At 46.7% G+C, this 22,765-nt stretch overlaps 1 protein-coding gene across 1 annotated transcript in view; it reads right to left on the bottom strand.

Annotated features, from left to right (window-relative positions):
- The window catches only part of LOC139235476 (probable G-protein coupled receptor 139), a 53,417-nt gene extending 32,760 nt beyond the window's left edge, over positions 1-20,657 (bottom strand). Inside the window, exon 1 of the mRNA XM_070866571.1 lies at positions 20,552-20,657. Within this exon, the coding sequence (XP_070722672.1) occupies positions 20,552-20,657 (106 nt within the window). The remainder of the gene's footprint in view (positions 1-20,551) is intronic.
- Between the last annotated feature and the right edge of the window lie 2,108 nt (positions 20,658-22,765).

Genomic DNA, 22,765 nt, shown 5'->3' on the forward strand with positions numbered 1-22,765 from the left:
AGAGAAATAGAGAGAGAGCAAGTGTGATACTGAGATGGATAGGCGGACTGAGTGAAACAAAGACTCAAACACACACATACACAGATATGTGTGTGTGTGTGCTCCATAAAGAGAGGGAGGCAAAGAGTACAGGAAAGCCAGAGACAAAGACAAAGACATGGAAAAAGGGAGCGTCAAAGAGAGAGAGAGAGAGAGATAGTGAGAGGTGAGAGCGAAAGACAGAGATAAAAACAGAAAATGATGGAAATACTCAACAGGTTAGAGACAGGGTCGAACAGAGACAGGCAAAGAGAGACAGACAGGCAGAGACATAGACAGACAGTGCTGATGGGAAAGAGAGAGACAGTCAGACAGAGAGACTGAGAGAATCCCTTTGGAACAGAACTGGACACTGTGAGAAAGACACGGGCAGATTGAGAGATCGAGACAAACAGAAAAACAGGGAAAGACAGAGTGAGTCAGAGAGAGGCAGAGTGAGGGAGACAAAGACTCAAACACGCAAACACATGCACAGATGTCTAAAGAGACAGAAGTAGAGAGTGAGGCAGAGACTGAGAGACACAGATACATTTCACGATTCCATTTCTTTATCGGTTCAGAATGTCATAGAGTTACAGTAAAATGCAGATTCAACAGATTCTTACTGCAGTTGTACAGGGCCTTGGTGAGGCCTCACATGGAATATTGTGTTCAGTTTTGGTCTCATAATCTGAGGAAAGACGTTCTTGCTATTGAGGGAGTGCAGCGAAGGTTCACCAGACTGATTCCCGGGATGGCTGGACTATCATATGAGGAGAGACTGGATCAACTGGATTTTTATATATTGGAGTTGAGAAGGATGAGAGGGGATTTCATTGAAACATAAAGATTCTGGCGGGACGGGACAGGTTAGATGCGGGTAGCTTGTTCCCGATTTTAGGGGAAGTCCAGAACCAGGGGACACAGCCTTAGGACAGCCATGTCTCCGTGGTGCCAATTATATCATATTCATTAATTGGTGCCTGTGCAGTTAATTCGTCCACCTTATTACGAATATTCCTCGCATGGAGGCACAGAGCCTTCAGGCTTGTCTTTTTAACACACTTTGTCCCTTTAGACATTTGCTGTAATGTGGCCCTTTTTGAAAGGAATGACAAGGGTGTATGAGGTTACAGGAGGATGTGAGGGGAAACAAACATAATACGAGGGGAAAAGTGCATCCGCGATGGACCAGTATGAGATCAAAAAGAATGGAAATATAAGGGGAATATCTTTATCCATGTGCCGGAGAGAAGGGAGCCTAACTATATGCCCTCACCCAGTGGGAGACGGGAGCAAGGATAGCTGCGGGTTTGACAATAATATGGAAGGATGTGTCATGGGAATAAACCCTGCCCGAACCGAACCCACACATTACACCTATCATGGGCGAGGAGAATATTGTGTGGTAACTAGCCTGGGAACTTACGTTACTCCAAGACTGTCGGTGGCAGTGGGAAGAGCAAACATGACATGCCAGGAAGACAATGACATGAAATATAAGTGATGAGATTAAGCAAGGCATTGATGTTTACATGGAAGAGCAAGCACAATCAATTCACCTGTTACTTGAAGATTTAACTGAGCTCAAGAAATAACATTAAAAGATATTAAGAGCTGAAGGAGAAAGCTGAAGAACTGGACAGTGAAATAAAGGATAACCTGAAAAACCCGCCTTGGTACTTGAGATTATACATCCCTGGATAAGGATCCTTTCCCATACCCTAGTGGCAGTAAAGATAGTAATAGCCTTGAGTTGGTTGGTGATGTTATGTAACAAGTGCAAAGACAGGCGAGGCTTACCCGAGTAAAGTTACAAGATAGGGATTCGAATTATATCCCATGTGTTAGTCCTAGTGCAGCTGATAGTGGTGTTGATGCTCCTGGGAGACTGCACAGGCAGATACAAGAGATGCAGGAAGAAGAGGTTGGCAAATGCCCGTAACCAAGAACGCAGAAAGCCTTTGCTAGATCCAAAGAGGGTTAATCAAACAAAAAAAAACGGCATGAACACCTGATCAGAGTCGTGAGTGTCCCAATCCTATCGCCTGATCAACGAAACCGAGGCGGGAGATATAGGAAACAGGTTAGGATAAGGCAGGGAAAGGAAGATTGTTGTTCATGGTGGGATATTTTTAAGGTCTGGTCACCTGAAGCCTACGCAGTCCTCAAATTGATGTGGCATTTAATTGAGATAATAATGGTAGTGGAATGGACATGTATCGTGATCCAACTATATCTGATGTGTCAGATCAGAGAGATATACAACCACGTGGTTCTAGCCGAACAGCAAACAGCCTTGTTAATTATGTAATGTAGGCATGATAGGGAGGCGAATGATTTTGTAACGCGTTAGGGAAACAACCAAGACCCCCGAGCTTATGCACTGTATGTACAAAAAGAAATATAAATGGCGTGCCAATATCCCAGTGAAATGGTCAGGGGTAGTATGTAAAGACTCCGCAAAAGATGGAACTACGAGCGATCCCAGGAATATGGACTTGATATCACCATTTCCAGCAGATGGCTCAGAACATATGTGTGATCAGCTGATTATTTAGAAATAATCAGGGATCAACAGGAGGGACTGAAAGGGCAGATTACAAATTGAAATTACAATTAATAATAACAATTGCGATGTTTTAAAATGGAGTTAAGAGGTCTTTAAAATGGATCCCACAGCCTGTTTTCAGACTGTGGGAACCATGTGTGGGATGCCTTCCACAGAGGAGCAGATGTTCCAATTCATAGACCAAAGGCCTTGGGAGCTGGGCACAGACACAGATAACATAGAATTTGAATTGTATAGCAAGATAAGAGTTAATTAAAAAGAATCATAACAACATGTATTTGGAATTGCCAATTAAGGCATATAGAAGCCAGATTGGAGGAAGCGCTGTACCAATCATGTATTAATCAATCAGCATGTATTAATTCGAACTTGCGTATTTACTTAATGCTATAATCTGAAACTGTATAAAGTAATATGTCTCTGGCTCTATCTTCGAGCATTCCTTCAGGGATAGCTCCCCTGCCGGCTTGTATTAATAAAACCTGCATTTACTTTAAGGCTAACAGAATCCTAGTGGTGGGTTGAAGTTAACCCTAACAACGTTAGAGAGATCGGGAGAGGTGGAGGGGCTCGAAGAGGTTAGAGAGAGAGGGAGGGGTGTAGGGCTGGAGGAGGTTACAGAGATAGGGAAGGGTGTAGGGCTGGAGGAGGTTACAAAGATAGGGAGAGGTGTAGGGGCTCAAGGAGATGAGAGTGATAGGGAGAGGTGTAGGGCTGGGGGATGTTACAGAGATAGGGACGGGTGTAGGGTCTGGAGGAGGTTACAGAGATAGGTAGGGGTGTAGGGACTGGAGGAGGTTACAGAGATAGGGTGGGGTGTCGGGACTGGAGAAGGTTACAGAGAGAGGGAATGTTGTAGGGGCTGGAGGAGGTTACAGAGATAGGGAGGGGTGGGGCCATCGAGGGGTTTGAACAGGAAGCTGAGAATTTTAAAATCAGCGCCTCACTGGGGCTGAGGAGGGGGAGAAATGCAAGAAAACAACCCCCTCACTACCTACCCTGCACTAACCCCCATCATCTGTTACATCACCTGGAGTTCCAGCGACACTCCTCCCCCTCTCTCTTGGTGTTTATTTACTCACTGCCTCACTCAAAACTTATCTACCATTGACAGTCCATGTGAGTACCCTCGTTGTCCCAGAATTGCTCCCCGTGGACACCGACTGACCTTTCCACTGCCTCCGCCACACTCCTCCTGTTGCGTGACGGCCGTCAAATTCAAGTTGTGTTTCAGTCAGCAAGCAAAAGATCGGGGCGGGGGGGGGGAGTGGGGTGAGGGTTCATATATATTAAAACACGTGGTGGGCCGGAGGAAGAGGCTTGCGGGACCGTGTTCGGCCCGCGGGCCGTATGTTTGACACGCCTGATCTATACTATCAAACCCTGTAAGAATTTTTATGTTTTAAAATGAGATCACCTCTCATTCTTCTAACCTGTACAGAATATAGGCCTAGTCTACTCAATCTCTCCTCACAGGACAAGCCCTCCATCCCAGGTATCAGTCTGGCGAACCTTCGTTGCCATCCTCAATGGTAAGTACATCCTTCCTTTGGTAAGCAATCATAACTGTACACAATACTCCAGGTGTCGTCTCAGCAGGGTCCTATATAATTGCAGTAAGATGTCTCGGAGCAAGTTATTACTTAAATGGATAATGATTGCAATGTGCCGCAAAACAGCAGGCCCTGGGGTTACTTGTGCATGAAACACTAAAGGATAGTATGCATGTACAGCAAGTGAACAGGAAGGCCAATTGTTTTTTGACCTTTTTTGCAAAGGGGATGGAGTATAAAAGCGGGGAAGTCTTGCTGCAGCTATAGAAGGTTTTGGTGAGGCCACACCTGGAATACTGAATGCAGTTTTGCTTTCCATATTTAGGAAAGAATATAATTGCTCTGGAGGCAGTTCAGAGAAGGTTCACTAGATTGATATAAGGGATCAGCAGGTTGAATTATGAGGAAAGGTTGAGTAGTTTTGGCCTCTACTCATTGGAATTCAGAAGAATGAGAGGTGATCTTATCGAAACGTATAAGATGGGGGGAGACTGGAACTAGAGGGCATGATCTTAGAATAAGGGGCCGCCCATTTAAAACAGATGAGGAGGAATTTCTTCTCTCACAGGGTTGTAAATCTGTCGAACTCGCTGCCTCAGAGAACTGTGGAAGCTGGGATATTGAATAAACTTGAGACAGAAATAGTTTTTTAAATGATAAGGGGATAAGGGGTTATGGAGAGCTCGCGGGTAAGTGGAGCTGAGTCTATGATCAGATCAGCCATGATCTCATTGAATGGCGGAGCAGGCTCGAGGGGCCGTATGGCCTACTCCAGTTCGTATTTCTTATGTTCCTGTTCTTATGTTTACTATTATCCTCAACTCCTCTTGTAATAAAGGCCGACATACCATTTGTTTTCTTAATTGCTTGCTGTGCCTGCATGTTAACTTTCAGTGATTCGTGTACAAGGACACCAAGGTCCCTCTGAACACCAACATTTCCCAATCTCTCACCATTTCAAGTAGCTGTTTCCAGTCCACTTTGGCTAAACCACATCTCAGGTCAGTAAAATTGGCTTTCCCCCAATTGAGAACTTTTATTCCTGGTCTATCTTTGTCCTTTTCCATAACTACCCTAAATCTAAGAGAATTACGATCAATGGCACCAATGCCCTCCCACTGATACCCCTTCCACCTGCCCAGCTTCAATCCCTAATATAAAGTCCAGAACTTCCTCCTCTCTTGCTGGGCTTGCTACATACTGGCTAAAAGGTTCAGCTAGTTGCTGACCCCTCTGCGAAGGGAAATAGGTCCTTCCTATCCACTCTATCTAGGTCCCTCATAATTTTCTACACCTCATTAACGTCTGCCCTCAGCCTCCTCTGTTCCATAGAAAACAAACTGTTAAGAGGATTGGTGGGCTGGAGAAGGTTACAGAGATAGGGATGGGTGAGACCCTGGAGAGATTTGAACACGAGAATGTGTATTTTAAAGTTTGATGCCACCAGCCATCTCGGCCAGCACAGAATGTAAATCACTACCAACAGGAAGGATGTTACTTTTACTACCACAAATGCATAATGAGAGGAAATCAATCTCTGTCCCTTTAACTAACAGCGACATGAAAAGAGGGAATGAATGACCTTTAAATACCTGGTACACTTGGAACTGAAGTGTCTGAAACTCATAATAGGAACTCATAAATGGAAATAAAATACTGACAGATGTTAAACTGTTTTGTTGACAAAGGAAATCTCAATTTAACTTTTAAAAGATAAATTGTTTAACAGATGTTGAAACATACTTACCCGATGGGCCGACTCAGGATCCACCCATCAAGCACCGTGATTTGTTGCAGAACACGCTGCTCCCTCGGCACTCCGGCCTCTGACATCTCTTCCTGTTGGTTTCCAGGGCAATCAATCACCACTCGCCAACATTACGCTGCCAGATTAAGTTGTGGGGCTCGGAGGAAGAAATAAAATGAGGCCGTGAATCTGAGTTAAGAAATAAAATTAGAAAAGCATGATTAAATGAACAAGGAGAGACAATATAAACGAAAGGTTACAATCCTAAAGGGGATGCATGAACAGTGAGACCTGCGGGTATATGTCGACAAATCGCTGAAGGTGGCAGGACAGGTTGGGAAAGCAGTTAAAAAAGCTTGCAGGATCCTGGGCATCACAGAGTACAAAAGCAAGGAGGTTATGATGATCCTTTGTAAAACACTGGTTCGGTCTCAACTGGATCATTGTGTCCAATTCTGGGCACCGCAGATTCGGATGTGATGGCCTTAGAGAGGGTGCAGAAAAGATTGACAAGAATGATTCACGAGAATAGGGACTTCAGTTCCGTGGATTGACTGGAGAAGCTGGGGTTGTTCTCCTTGGAGCAGAGAAGGTTGCGAGGAGAATTGATCGAGGTGTTCAAAATCATGAGGGGCCCGGAGAGAGTAGATTGAGAGATACTGTTCCAATTGGTGGAGGGGTCGAGAACCAGAGGAGACGGATTTAAAGTGGATGAGAAGAAGAACCAAAGACAATGGAAGAAAAATCTATTTTATGCAGTGAGTCGTTAGGATCTGGAATGCACCGCCTGAAAGGGTGGTGGAGGCAGACTCAATCACAGCTTTAAAAAGGGAATTGGATAAGTATCTGAAAGAAAACATTTGCAGGACCGGTGGGAAAGGGCGGGGCAGTGAGACTGGTTGGGAGCCGGCAAGGGCTCGACGAGCCGAATGGCCTTTCGTGCTGTAACCATTCTTTGATTGTGTGAGCAGAACTACTCTGTTCCCTGACTCAATCTAAAGCCTTCCTGATTGTGAACAACTCTGCTAAACCTGTCTACCTCAGCCTTAAATATATTCAATGACCCAGCCTCCACAGCTCTCTGGGGCAGAGAATTCCACAGATTACAACCCTCTGAGAGAAGAAATTCCTCCTCATCTTAGTTTTAAATGGTCTGAGGAGAAAAGCTGCATTTGTAAATAGAACAGGATTTACTGGGATTGCTTTGGGCACTGAACCATGTTCATTCTGGCAGTTCTTGTTTGTTTCCGATTATCTTAATAACCCCTATATATGGGCTGGAGATTAATATCTTGTATAAATGTTGAACAAATTATCTTCGTTTCAAAAACAGTGTGTCGACTTTTTGATTGCTCCATGATCAGAGGAGACTAATTGATGTTCTGTTACTGACTGTTCCATTTTTGTGCTTTTTCTTAATCTAACTTACATCACTTCTCACCTAGTTCACCTTCTATTATATCAAACCCCAAACTTGTTCCGTTTGAGTACACGAGTTGTCGTTGTAATAGACTTAACTGCAGTTTAAACTCAGCTGAAGTCCTTTGAACCGCCCCTTTATTGAACTGTCTTGCATAAGATTTGAAATCCGTAACTTTCTGTAACCTGGTTTTGGAACCGATTGAATTTTAAAATGCATCCACACATTTTGCACGTGATAGCCTGTGAAATATTCTGATATTTGTAATTGTCATTGCCACAAACTCAGCTCTCTAGCCACCGACTCAATCCCTCTCCCCAACTTGTGTCTGTGCCTGAACCGGACTGTTTGCAACCTTGGTGCCATACTTAACCCTGAAGTATGTTTTTGACCACATATCCACAGCATAATTATGAATACATATTTCCACCTCTGTAACATCGCCGTTGCCTCAGCTCATCCGCTGCTGACCCGTCATCCCTGCCTTTGTTACTTCTGGACTTGACTATTCCAACGCATTCCTGCCACATTCTCACCTGCATAAACTTGAGTTGATCCAAAATTCGGTTGCCCATGCCCTAACTCTCACCAAGTCCAGCTCACCTATCAGCCCTGTGCTCGCTGAACTACATTGGCTTCTGGTTCAGCAACGCCTTGCTTTCAAAATTCTAATATATTTTCAAAACTCTCCATGGCCTCGCCCCTCCCTAGCTCTGTAAACTGCTCCAGCCCCAACCAGCACCACACCGCTCCCCCCCCCCGCCCACCCATGAGATATCTGTCTTCCTGAGCATCCCTGATTATAATTGTTCAACCATTGATGGCTTTGGTGGCTGTGCCTTCTGTTGCCAAGGCCCCAAGTTCTGGAAAACCCAGCCTAAACATTTCTGTCAAACCCGTGCTGTACCTGCCCTGGCAGTTCTTGATTGGATAGTGTAGAGCAAGCTTTTCTCTCCATCTACTCCGTGTTGCATCTTTCCACGGAGTGTTTGATAGGAGAGTGTAGGGTGAGCTTTACTCAGTATCTAACCCGTGTTGTTCCTCCCCAGGCTGTGTTTGATGGATAGTGTTGGTGGAGCTTTACATTGTATGTAACCCGTGCTATATCTGCGCTGGGAGTGTTTGATTGGGCAGTGCTGCAAATTTTGTACTCTCTCTCTAATCCATGCCGTAACTGCGATGCGAGTATTTGATGGATCAGTCTATGGGGAGCTTTACTCTCTGACTAACCCCTGCTGTGCCTATTGTGCGAGTGTATGATGGGACAGTGTAGAGGGAGATTAACTCTGTATCTAACCAATGTTGTACATACCCTGGGAGTGTTTGGGACAGGCAAGAGGGAGATTTAACCTTCAATAAACAAAGCTGTATCTGCCTGGGAATGTCTGGTGAGACATTGTAGAGGGAGTTTTACTCTGCATCTAAACTGTGTTATCATCATCATCATCATAGGCAGTCCCTCAGAATCGATGAAGACTTGCTTCCACACCTGAAGTGAGTTAATTGGGGCTGAACAGTCTAATACGAGAGCCACAGACTCTGTCGCAGGTGGAACAGATAGTTGTTGAAGGAAGGGGTGGGTGGGACCGATTTACAGCACGCTCTTTCCACTGCTTGCACTTGTTTTCTGCATGCTCTTGGCGATTAAACTCCCGGATACACTTCCTTCACTTAGGGTGGTCTTTGGCCAGGGACTCCCAGATATCAGTGGTGATCTCACACTTTATCAGGGAGGCTTTGAGGGTGTTCTTGTAACGTATCCGCTGCCCACCTTTGGCTCATTTTCCGTGAAGAAGTTCCGCATAGAGGACTTGCTTTGGGAGTCTCGTGTCTGGCATGCGAACTATGTGGTCTGCGTAGCGGAGCTAATCGAGTGTGGTCAGTGCTTCAATGCTGGGGACGTTAGCCTGGTCTAGGACGCTGATGTTGGTGTGCCTGTACTGCCAGGTGATTTGTAGGATTTTGCGAGGACATTGTTGGTGATATATCTCCAGCGAGAAAAAGTGTCTACTGTACATTGTCCATGCCTCTGAGACATACAGGAGGGCGGGTATTACGACAGCCCTGTAGACCATGAGCTTGGTTGTACCTGCCCAGGGAATGGTTAATGAGACAGTGAAGAGGAAACTTTACTCTGTCTCCAACCCACGCTGTATCTGTTCTGGGAGTGTTTGATAAGAACATAAGAACATAAGAATTTGGAACAGGAGTAGGCCATCTAGCCCCTCGAGCCTGCTCCGCCATTCAACAAGATCATGGCTGATCTGGCCGTGGACTCAGCTCCACTTACCCGCCCGCTCCCCATAACTCTTAATTCCCTTATTGGTTAAAAATCTATCTATCTGTGATTTGAATACATTCAATGAGCTAGCCTCAACTGCTTCCTTGGGCAAAGACTTCCACAGATTCACAAACCTCTGTGAGAAAAAATTCCTTCTCAACTCGGTTTTAAATTGGCTCCCCCGTATTTTGAGGCTGTGCCCCCTAGATCTCGTCTCCCCGACCAGTGGAAACAACCTCTCTGCCTCTATCTTGTCTATCCCTTTCATGTTTCGATAAGATCATCCCTCATCCTTCTGAACTCCAACGAGTAAAGACCCAGTCTACTCAATCTATCATCATAAGGTAAACCCCTCATCTCCGGAATCAGCCTAGTGAAGCGTCTCTGTACCCCCTCCAAAGCTAGTATATCCTTCCTTAAGTAAGGTGACCAAAACTGCACGCTGTACTCCTGGTACGGCCTCACCAATACTCGATACAGTTGCAGCATGACCTCCCTGCTTTTGTACTCCATCCCTCTCGCAATGAAGGCCAACATTCCATTCGTCTTCCTGATTACCTGCTGCACCTGCAAACTAACTTTTTGGGGATTCATGCACATGGACCCCCAGGTCCCTTTGCACCGTAGCATGTTGTAATTTCTCCCCATTCAAATAATATTCCCTTTTACTGTTTTTTTTTCCAAGATGGATGACCTCACATTTTCCGACATTGTATTCCATCTGCCAAACCTTAGCCCATTCGCTTAACCTATCTAAATCTCTTTGCAGCCTCTCTGCGTCGTCTACATAACCCGCCTTCCCACTAATCTTTGTGTCATCTGCAAATTTTGTTACACTACACTCTGTCCACTCTTCCAGGCCATCTATGTATATTGTGAACAATTGTGATCCCAGCACCGATCCCTGTGGCACACCACTAACCACCGATTTCCAACCCGAAAAGGACCCATTTATCCCGACTCTCTGCTTTCTGTTCGCCAGCCAATTCTTGATCTATGCGAATACATTTCCTCTGACTCCGTGTAGCTCTATCTTTTGCAGTCACCTTTTGTGTGGCACCTTATCCTTTTGGAAATCTAAATATACCACATCCATCGGTACACCTCTATCCACCATGCCCGTTATATCCCCAAATAATTATAGTAGATTAGTTAAACATGATTTCCCCTTCATGAATCCATGTTGCATCTGCTTGATTGCACTATTCCTATCTAGATGTCCCGCTATTTCTTCCTTAATGATAGCTTCAAGCATTTTCCCCACTACAGATGTTAAATTAACCGGCCTATAGTTACCTGCCTTTTCTCTGCCCCCTTTCTTAAACAGAGGCGTTACATTTGCTGCTTTCCAATCCGCTGGTACCTCCCCAGAGCCCAGAGAATTTTGGTAGATTATAACGAATGCACCTGCTATAACTTCCGCCATCTCTTTTAATATCCTAGGATGCATTTCATCAGGACCAGGGGACTTGTCAACCTTGAGTCCCATTAGCCTGTCCAGCACTACCCTCTTAGTGATAGAGATTATCTCAAGGTCCTCCCTTCCCACATTCCCGTGACCAGCAATTTTTGGCATGGTTTTTGTGTCTTCCACTCTGAAAGCCGAAGCAAAATAATTGTTTCAAGTCTCAGCCATTTCCACATTTCCCATTATTAAATCCCCTTCTCATCTTCGAATGGACCAACATTTACTTTAGTCACTCTTTTCCGTTTTATATATCGGTAAAAGCTTTTACTATCCGTTTATATGTTTTGTGCAAGTTTACTTTCGTAATCTATCTTTCCTTTATTTATTGCTTTCTTAGTCATTCTTTGCTGTCGTTTAAACTGTTCCCAATCTTCTAATTTCCCACTAACCTTGGCAACCTTATAAGCATTGGTTTTTAATTTGATACTCTCCTTTATTTCCTTGGTTATCCATAGCTGGTTATTCCTTCTCTTTCCGCCCTTCTTTTTCACTGGAATATAATTTTGCTGAGCACTATGAAATAGCTCGTTAAAAGTCCTCCACTTGTCCTCAATTGTGCCACTCAGCTGTGTTTCCAGTCTACTTTAGCCAACTCTGCCCTCATCCCACTGTAGTCACCTTTGCTTAAGCATAGTACGCTTGTTTGAGACACTACTTCCTCACCCTCAATCTGTATTACAAATTCAACCATACTGTGATCACTCATTCCGAGAGGATCTGTTACGAGGAGATCGTTTATTATTCCTGTCTCATTACACAGGACCAGATCTAAGATAGCTTGCTCCCTTGCAGGTTCTGGAACATAGTGTTCCGAGAAGAAATCCCGTATGCATTCTATGAATTCCTCCTCAAGGCTACCCTGTGCGATTTGATTTGACCAATCGATATGTAGGTTAAAATCTCCATGATTACTGCCGTTCCTTTTTCACATGCCTCCATTATTCCCTTGATTATTGTCCGCCCCACCATGAAGTTATTATTTGCGGGCCTATAAACTGCGCACACCAGTGACTTTTTTCCCCTTACTATCTCTAATCTCCACCCACAATGATTCAACATTTTGTTCATGAGAGCCAATATCGTCTCTCACAACTGGCCTGATATCATCCTTTATTAACAGAGCTACCCCAGCTCCTTTCACTTCTTGTCTATCTTTCCGAATTGTCAGATACCCCTGTATGTTTAATTCCCAGTCTTGGCCCCCCTGCAACCACGTTTCTGTAATGGCCACCAAATCATCCCCATTTGTAAAGATTTGTGCCGTCAACTCATTTATTTTATTTCGAATGCTGTATGCGTTTAGGTAGAGTGTTTTAATACTAATTTTTGAACCATAATTTTTAGTTTTGACCCCTCCTGCAGCCCCTTTATATTTATAAATATTGTCCCTTCCTATCACCTTGTAGTTTACTCTTAGCCCAGTGCTACTCTGCTCTGTTGCCTCCTGCCTTTTGCATTCTTCCTTGGGGTCCTGTTCATCTGAGCTCTCCCCCACTCTAACTAGCTCAGAGCCCTCTCTTGGTTCCGAATACTCCTCGCATTGAGGCACCGAGCTTTCATGCTTGCCTTTTTATTACAGTGGGACAGTGTAGAGGGAGCTTTACTCTGTATCTCACCCGTGCTGCACCTGTACCGCGAATATCCGCTGGAACAGTATAGAGGGATATTTTCTCTAGACCTAACAGATCTGTATCGGCCCTGGAATGGCTGAGACAAGGTAGAGGGAGATGTAGTCTGTGTCTAACCTGTGCTGTACTTGCACTGGAAACGTTTGGTGTAACAGTATAGAGTGAGTTTTATTCTATATTTAACCTGTTCAGTTCAGAAAAAGTAATGTGATTGAGTACTGTAGACGTGAGTAATTGTGACCTGTTTCTTTATTCTAACTTCAGAGTGCACGTACAACATGGAAGGTCTGCTTATATACAGTGCTCCCAAGGGACGCTGGGATCCCTTGGGACTCCAACAGATACGGCCTATTGTGGCGGTAGAATTCTGGTTACATAGAGTTGCACACATAACGTCACTCCCTCCAAAAGTCAACAGTACACTTATTTGCAAGCTGAGATGATCTGGGGCTTTTCGCTCCTGAGTCGATCGTCTCAGTACAAATACAGGTGTAGGTGAGTTGGTTGGTTCTTCGCTGGACTGCTGCGCAGATGACCTTGCTGGGCTGCTGGGGATGATGAGTTCAGCTTCGTGGTCTACCATGATGTTGGCTGCCACTTGTGTGTGCGTCGGAAGGTGGAATTTGATTGCTTGTGGCTCTCTGCGAATCGCAGTTTGGTTTGGTCCAAATGCTTTCTGAAAGTTATTCCATTTGCGAGTTTGACCTGAAACACCCTCCTCCCTTCTTTGGCTATGGCAGTGCCAGCAAGCTATTTGGGACCATGTCCATAGTTGAGTACAAATACAGGGTCATTGACTTCAATATTGCTTTACAAATTTGTGCGATCACAGATTGATGCCGCCTGCCCTCGACTTGATCATGGAGATCAGGGTGAACGAGAGAAAGCCTTGTTTTGAGCACCCTTTTCAGGAGCAGCTCAGCTGGGTAACCCCGGTGAAAGAATGGTGTCTGGTGCAGTGGCTGAGCAGGACTCGGGACAGGTGGGTCTGCAGGGATTCTTTTGACAGGTGTTTCAAGCTTTGTTTGATGGTTTGGACTGCACGTTCTGTCTGGTCATTGGATGCGGGCTTGAACGGGGCAGTTGTGATGTGCTTGATCCCATTGTGTGTCATGAATTCCTTGGATTCAGCGCTGGTGAAGCACGGCCCGTTGTCGCTGACAAGGACATCAGGCTGGCCGTGCGTGGCTCGTAGTTTTTCGTGGGTGGCAGTGGACGTGCTCACAGACATTATTACACACTCAATCCAGTTGGAATAAAAATCCACAAGAACGAAGAACATTTTGCCTAGAAATGGGCCAGCAAAGTCAGCGTGGATCCTAGACCACGGTTTGGAGGGCCATGACCACAAACTTGGGTGCCCTGGCTGCATTGCTCAGTTACGAGCAAGTGGTGCATTGGCACACGCAAGACTCCAAATCTGAGTCGATATCGGGCCACCTGTATGGACATTTCGTCTTTACGCTGCTGGAACAGCATGATCTCTTCATGCATTTCCGCTGGGATGCTGGACCAGCTCCCATGGAGGATACAGTTTTTACAAGGGACAGTAAAGGACCCTGGCTGGTCCAGGTCCTCATCCGGCGGCCGTAACGGGTGACTTTTCATTTTCAAATGCAAGAGCAAGTCTGCAGGCTGTGCCATTTCCACCCCGGTGGTGGGAAAAGTAGCCGACTGAAGGCATCAGTGCAGTTCTCTGTGCCTGGCCAGTGATGAATTACATACTTATATGCATACAGCGTGAGCACCCATCTTTCAATGCGAGCAGAAGCATTGGTTTTAATACCTTTGCTCTCTGTGAATAGCGATATGAGCGGCTTATGGTGAGTTTCTAAATCGAACTAAAGCCCAAACAGATACTGGTGTATTTTTTCATCCCGTAAACGTATGCCAGAGCTTCTTTTTCAATCATGCTGTCGGTTCTTTCGGCCTTGGACAAACTCCTGGACGCATAGGCGACCGGTTGCAATGTTCCTAATTCGTTTGCTTATTGTAACACACGCCCGACCCTGCACAAAGATGCATCGCAAGCTAGCACTAAACGTTTACATGGATCATACAGGACAAGCAGTTTGTTGGAACATAACAGATTTCGGGCTTTCTCAAAATCAGTCTCTTTTGATCTTCCCCCATGCCTAATAATCTGCCTTGCACAGCCATATGTATAGAGGTTCTAGCAAGGTGATCAACCTGGGTAGGAAATTACCAAAATAATTGAGGAGCCCAGGAACGACCGCAGCTCCGTCACATTTTATGGTCTCGGTGCGTTCTTGATGGCCTCTGTCTTGGCGTCAGTGCGCCTGGTGCCATCTGCCACGATTCTTCTGCCTAAGAACTCGACCTTTGGCGCCCGGAAAGCACACTTCGAGCGTGTCAACCTGAGTCCCACATGATCTAGCCGATTTGGAACCTCTTCCACGTTCTGCATGTGCTCGATGGTGTCCCGACCTGTGACCAGTATATCATCCTGGAAAACCACGATGTGCAGCACCGACTTTAGCAGACTCTCCATGTCCCTTTGAAAAATAGCCGCGATCGATCGAATTCCAAACGGGCATCTAATGTAGATGAACAGACCTATGTGCGTGTTGATGCAGGTGAGGCCTTTTTAAGATTCCGCCAGCTCCTGCGTCATGTAGGCCGAGGTCAGGTCAAACTTGGTAAATATCTTTCCTCCTGCCAGTGTCGCAAATAGATTGTCTGCCTTGGGTTGCTGGTACTGGTCCTGCAGCGAAAAATGCTTAATCGGTAATTTATAGTCCGCGCCTATGCTGACCGTGACATCACCCTTGAAAACCAGAACAATCTGACTATCCCACTCGTTGAACTCCACCAGTGCGATGATGTCCTCTCATTGCAGCCTGTCTAACTCGATCTCCACTTTCTCTCGCATCATATATGTCACTGCCCGTGCCTTGTGATGGATGGATCATGTACCGGGAATCAAATGGATCTGCACCTTCGCCCTCAAGAAACTTCCGATCCCTGGCTCAAACAACGATGGAAACTTGCTAAGAACCTGGGCACATGAGGCATCATCGATGGATGAAAGCGCTCGGATGTCATCCCAGTTCCAGCGTATTTTTCTCAGCCAGCTTCTGCCGAACAGTGTGGGGCCATCTCCTGACACGATCCTTAGTGGTAGTTCGTGTACTGTTCCATCATAAGAGACTTTTAATATGCTGTGCTGTCAATTATAGGGATCAGCTCTTTCGTGCACGTTTTTAGCTTGGTGTGAATGGGGCTCAGCTTGGGCCTGTCGAAGGCCGTTTTCTCATGATGGACTGACTCGCACCCATGTCCAATTCTATGGATACTGGAATTCCGTTCAGTCCAACATTTAACATGATCGGTGGACATTTCGTGGTGAAGGTGTGTACCCCATACACATCTGCCTCCTCGGGTTGAGTCTCTAGTTCAGTTTGATCCACCATGGATCGGTCTTCCACTGCATTGTGGTGGTTTGCAGTGTTTGCAGCTCATCTGCACATTCGCTGGAGGTGTCCCATTGTTCCACAGCCTTTGCACGCATAGTGTTTGAAGCTGCATTGATGGGCTCGATGATCACCTCCGCAGTGCCAACAAGCTCTTAACTGCCTCGCATTAATGCTTGATGGCAGACTCTGAGTCATCTGAGATCATGGAGCTGCAGGCGTGTACATTCTGCCATAAGCATTCCTGCCTGAAACCGATGTTACTTTGTGTACAGTACTTGCCGAAACATCTGATTGCTGCGAAATTTGTTTGGTGTTATCGCTGGTGGACATAAATGCCTCTGCTATCATTATGGCTTTGCTTAGCTGCAGTGTTTCAACAGTCAATAGATTGCGAAGGATATCCTCATGGCCAATGCCAAACACTTTATTTCGCCGACGTAGCTCGCCACTTCCTGGCCTTCAGACCGTTGACATGTGTAAAATCGATACCTTGCCATCAGATTGCTCTCCTTCGGATTTAGGTGCTCCTGGACCAGCGTACACAGTTCTTCATGCGATTTGGTTGTTGGTTTCACCGGAGCAAGACAATTCTTCATGAGGCCATAGGTTGTTGCTCCGCAGAGAGTGAGGAGGATCACCCTTTGTTTGGCAGCATTCACATTCCCTGCCAATTGGCCATGAAGTATTAGTCGAGTCGCTGCATGAAGACATCCCAATCGTCCCCTTCTGAGAATTTCTCCAGGATACCAACAGTTCTTTGCATTTTTGCATGATGTTTCATTATCTCGTCGCCAATTGTTATGTCCAGAAAAAGGTAATGTGATTGAGTACTGTAGACATGAGGAAGTGTGATCTTGGTCTCTTTTTTTATAACTCCAGAGTGCACGTACAGCATGGGGGGACTGCTTATATACAATGCTCCCAAGCGATTCTGGGATCCCTTGGGACTCCAACAGATATGCCCTCTGATGGCGGTAGATTGCTGGTTTCATCAGGTTGCATACATAACATAACCCATGTTGTACTTGCCCTGGGAATGTCTGATGGGACAGTGTAGAGGGAGCTTTAATCTGTATCTACTCCATGTCCATTGTACTCCGTAGAGGACGAAATCCACATTGTGCCTCCAGGAGGAGCTCCTCAGCCACAGGGGAAGACGGTTGAGGAGGATTCTAGCGATGACTTTCCCAGTGGCTGGTAACAGGGAGACTTATCTGTAATTGCCACAGTCGGACTTGTCCCCTTTGATAAAGATGGTCACGATTACTGCATCTCTGAGATCTCCAGGCCTGCTCTCCTCCTTCCAGATGAGAGAGATGAGGTCACGCATTAATGCGAATATTGCCTCTCCACCATACTTTAGTGCCTCAGTGGGGATTCCATCCGCTCCCATTGCCTTGTTGTTCTTGAGCTGGCGGATGGCCTTTTCTATCTCGTGCAGGGCTGAGGCTTTGCTGAGATGTTGGCAGGTAGCATGCTGCTGGATGGAGTCGAGGACACTCGAGTCAGAGGCAGAGTCTCGGTTAAGGACATCTTCGAAGTGCTCCTTCCAGCGAGTCCTGACGGCCTCAGTGTCCTTGATGAGTGTTTCCTCATTCTTGGCCAGCAGTGGGGTGGTGCCTTGGGTGCTTGGGCCACAGGTGGCCTTGACTGCGATGAAGAATCCTCGCACATCATGGCTGTCGGCCAGCTGCTGAACCTCCTTTAATATCTCCACCCACCATCTATGCTTTAGGTCACAGGTTTTTTTCTTGGATCTCGGCCTTAAGCCGTCTGTAATGCTGCTTTGCTGCTCCCGAGTTGGGTTGTTGCTTTAGGTTCAGAAATACCCTGTGCTTGTGATTAATTAGCTCTTGCATCTCCTGGTCATTCTCATCAAACCAGTCCTGGTGTTTCCTCGATCAGGCTAACATCCCCATCATCGAAGCAGTGACCACACTCGACCAGCTGCATTGGGTGGGCCACATTGTTCACAACTATTTTAAGTAGAACAATAATCAGGTTCCCCCTGATTAAAGGGTGGAGGGGGGTCACACTCCAGAAACTTTCATTAAAGTGCCCCCTTGAGTTTTGGGGGGGAACCATAAACACAAATTAACAATTCAACATAAAGGTAACTTTTGTCAAATCAAATCAAATGAATTAAAATTACAATTCTGTTCCCTCTGGAATGATGCACTCCAGTCTCTCTGGTGCTGACCTCTCATGGAAGGCCACGAGTCTACCGGTGGACACTGCATGCTCAATCTCCAGGGATACCCTGGCTCGACACATTGTTCACATGCCTGACACAAGATTCCCAAAGCAAGGCTCTACTCGGAACTCCTACATGGCAAGCGAGCCTACAGTGGGCAGAGGAAACCTTTCAACGACACCCTCAAAGACTCCTTGATAAAATTCAACAACCCCCTGATACCTGGCAGTCCCTGACAAACGTCCGCCCTAAGTTTCGGAAGTGAATCCGGGAGGGCTCTGAGCAGCTCATGTCTCATCACTGAGAACATGCAGAAAACAAGCGTAGGAGCATGCGGCAAACCAGTCTCACCCAACCTGTCATTCAACGACTGGCTGTCCCACCTGTGACAGAGACTGTAATTCCCGTACTGGATTGTTTAGTCACGTAAGAACTCACCTTTAGAGTATAAGCAAGTCTTCCTCGATTTTGACGGACTGCCTGTGATGATGATGATGTGTACCTAACCTGTGTTGTGCCTGTCGTGTGCATTTTTGGATTGGCTGTTTAGAGAGACGTTTACCCTGCATCTAAATTATGCTGTACTTGCCCTGGGAGTGTTTGATCGGACAGTGTAGACGGAGCTTCACTCTGTATCTAACCCATGCTGTACCTGCACTGGGAGTGTTTAATGGGACAGTGTAGAGGGAGATTTACTCCATATCTAACTGGTGCTGTACCTGACCTGGGAGTGTTTGATGCGTCACTGTTGATCGAGCTTTACTCTGTATCTAACATGTGCTGTACATATCCTGGCAGTGTTTGATCGGACAGTGTAGAGGGAACTTTACTCTGTATCTAACCCGTGCTGTACCTGCCACCAGTGCGCTTGCAGCCTTCTGTAAGAGGTCGGCACCGGAGGGACTGGAGTGCATCATCAGCTCCAGCAACCAAATTTTAATTTGATTTAAATTTACCGTCCAAAGTTTAATTGGTTTATTTTGTCGGTTATTGTTCCCCTCCCTCCTTTAATCAGGATGCATTTGATTTACATGTCAACAACAAAATAGTTGTGCTGTACCTGCGCTGGGATTGTTTCTTGGGACAGTGCAGAGGGAGCTTTATTCTGTATCTAACCTGTGCTGTGCATACCCTGGGAATACCTGGTGGGATAGTGCAGATGGATCCTTGCTATGTATTTAACATGTGCTGTACCTGCCCTGGGAGTGTTTGATGAGTCAGCGGACAGCAAGCTTTAAATTGTAACTAACCCGTGCTGTCCCTGCCCTGCGATTCTTTAGGACAGCATAGAGGGAGCTTCACTCTGTAAATAACCGTGCAGAACCTGGCCCACTCCTGCTCCTGTTTCTCATGGCCCTATGTACCCAGCATGCCCCGCGGGGGAGAATGTGACGCACCCAGACTACAGGAGCATGCGCAGTGCGTGTAATGGCGGAGGAGACATCTTTTTCAGAGGTTCCTGAGAACTGTTCATTTCGGCGAGGCGGAGGGGCATAATCGACCAGCAGGGAGTCGTGGAGGCTTCATAAAGACCCGGCGCACGCCACAAGCCCGGAATAATAACCGGAATATCGGCGGTTGCAGCTTCGGGGCTTTCTCCGACTAACGGCGGCCATCTTCGTGCAGGAAGGCAGGTTCAGCGCTCCGCCATCTTCATTCAGTGAGTAGCAGAGCGCATGCGCAGCCATCTTGGTGCAGAAACAAAGTGAATGATGCCAGTGTCTGGAACTGAACCCAGCCAGAGTCAGTACCTTCAGGGGAGGGGAACCAGTGAGTGTAGGACTGAACCCAGCCAGAGTCAGTACCTTCAGGGGAGGGGAACCAGTGAGTGTAGAACTGAACCCAGCCAGAGTCAGTACCTTCAGGGGAGGGGAACCAGTGTGTGTCGAACTGAACCCAGCCAGAGTCAGTATCTTCTGAGGAGGGGAACCAGTGAGTGTAGAACTGAACCCAGCCAGAGTCAGCACCTTCAGGGACCAGTGATTGATTGGTGCCGCGGCCCCGCCCCCCGCCACTGATTGCGGGCGGTTGGGGGGTTTGTTGTTGGGCTCCGCTCGCAGCCTTTGAGCTCGGGGCCCAGGTGAGGTGAGGCGGAGTTGTGCGCAGACGTAGGGACAGCCTATTGTGGGAGATTAGCTGCGGACAGACGACGTTTTGCCCCCCCCCCCCCCCGGTAGGATGGCTGAGCAGCACGGGCAGTGCGCACAGCCTCCCTGAGGACTCACAGACTCACGGACACGCTCGGGCGGTGAGATTTGCCGCCGAGTCGGCGGGTGGGGAACCTTCGGTGGGGACGGGCCTTGGTTACTGTCGGGGGTTGCCGGGAGTTTGGCCGCCATCTTTGGGCAGCACGGGTCCGCCCGCCACGGGGAGCAGGGAGCAACAGGGGCGGGGCTTCCTCGACGTCACAATACTTTCCATTGTCCCGCTGCAGGGCAGGGAGCATACGCGGCGGCCATCTTACTGCAGGGAGCTGGTGCAGGATGGGGACCAGTGACATGAATACATGAGAACATCAGAAATAGGAGATGAGTCGGCCCTTTGGCCCCTCGAGCCTGCCGCCATTCAATAAGATGATGGCTGCAGCATCTGGGGTGGTTCTCCTTGGAGCAGTGAAGGTGCAGGGCAGGTTTAACAGGTGCTCACAATCAGGAAGGCTTTAGATTGAGTCAGGGAACACAGTGGTTCTGCTCACACAATCAGAGAATGGTTACAGCACGGAAGGCCATTCGGCCCATCGAACCCTTGCCGGCTCCCAGCTAGTCCCACTGACCCGCCCTTTCCCCAGTCCTGCAAATGTTTTCTTTCAGATACTTATCCAACTTTTTTTTTTGAAAGCTGTGATTGAGTCTTCCTCCACCACCCTTTCAGGCCGTGCTTTCCGGATTCTAACCGCTCGCTGCATAAAATAGATTTTCTGATGTCACCTTTGGTTCTTTTGCCATTCACCTCAAATCCATCTCCTCTGATTCTCCACCTTTCTGCCAGTGGGAACAGTAGCTCTCTATCTACTCTGTCCGGACCCCTAATGATTTTGAACCCTTCTATCAATTCTCCTCTCAACCTTCTCTGCTCCAAGGAGAACAACCCCAGCGTCTCCAGTCAATCCACGTAACCGAAGTCCCTCATCTCATGAATCATTCTTGTCAATCTTTTCTGCACCCTCTCTGAGACCTTCACATCCTAATGTGCGGTGCCCAGAATTGGACACAATGCTCCAGTTGAGACCGAACCAGTGTTTTACAAAGGTTCATCATAACTTTCTTGCCCAGCAACCTGTAAGCTTTTTTAACTGCTTTCTCAACCTGTCCTGCCACCTTCAGTAATTTGTGCACATATACCCACAGGTCTCACTGTTCATGCACCCCCTTTCGGATTGTACCCTTCAGTTTATATTGTCTATCCTTGTTTATTTCATCATGCTTCTCCAATTTTATTTCTTCACTCAGGTTCACGGTCTTGTTTTATTTCTTCCTCCAAGCCCCTCAACTTGATCTTGCAGTGTAATGTTGGCGAGTGGTGATTGATTGCCCTGGGAACCAACAGGAATAGAGGTCAGGGGCCGCTGGGCCCAGGGAGCAGCGTGTTCTGCAACCAATCGCGGTGCTTGAGGTGTGGATCCTGAGTCGGCCTGTCAGGTGAGTCTGTGTGAACCCCTGTTAAACAATTTATCTTTTAAAAATTAAATCGAGATTTCTTTTGTCAACAAAACAATGTAACATTGCTCAGTACTTTGTTTTCCTGGAGTTCCTATTATGAGTTTCTGACACTTAATATCTGCCAAGATAATCAGGTGTTTAAAGGTCATTCATTTCCCTCTTTCCATGACACTGTTAGTTAAAGGGACAGAGATTGATTTCCCCGCATTATGCATTCGTAGTAGTTAAAGTAACATCCTTCCTGTTAGTAGTGAGTTACATTCTGTGCTGGGCGAGTTGGCTGGTGGCATCAGCCTTTAAAATACGCATTCTCTTGTTCAACTCTCTCCAGGGTCTCACCCTTCGCTATCTCTGTAACCTCCTCCAGCCCACCAACCCTCTTAATAGTTTGTTTTCTTTGGAACAAAGGAGGCTGAGGGGAGACTTTAATGAGGTGTATAAAATTATGAGGGGCCAAGATATAGTGGAGATGAAGGACCTATTTCCCTTCAAAGAGGGGTCAGCAACCAGCAGAACTTTTTAGCCAGTACGTAGCAAGCCCAACAAGAGAGGGGGAAGTTCTGGACTTAGTATTAGGGACATAAGCTGGGCAGGTGGAAGGGGTATCAGTGGGAGAGCATTGGTGCTTGTGATCGTAATTCAGTTAGATTTAGGGTAGTTATGGAAAAGGACAAAGATAGACCAGGAATAAAAGTTCTCAATTGGGGAAAAGCCAATTTTACGAAGCTGAGATATGATTTAGCCAAAGTGGACTGGAAACAGCTATTTGAAATGGTGAGAGATTGGGA

The sequence above is a fragment of the Pristiophorus japonicus genome, chromosome 23 (assembly GCF_044704955.1).
Source record: "Pristiophorus japonicus isolate sPriJap1 chromosome 23, sPriJap1.hap1, whole genome shotgun sequence".
Classification (NCBI taxonomy): Eukaryota; Metazoa; Chordata; class Chondrichthyes; family Pristiophoridae; genus Pristiophorus; species Pristiophorus japonicus.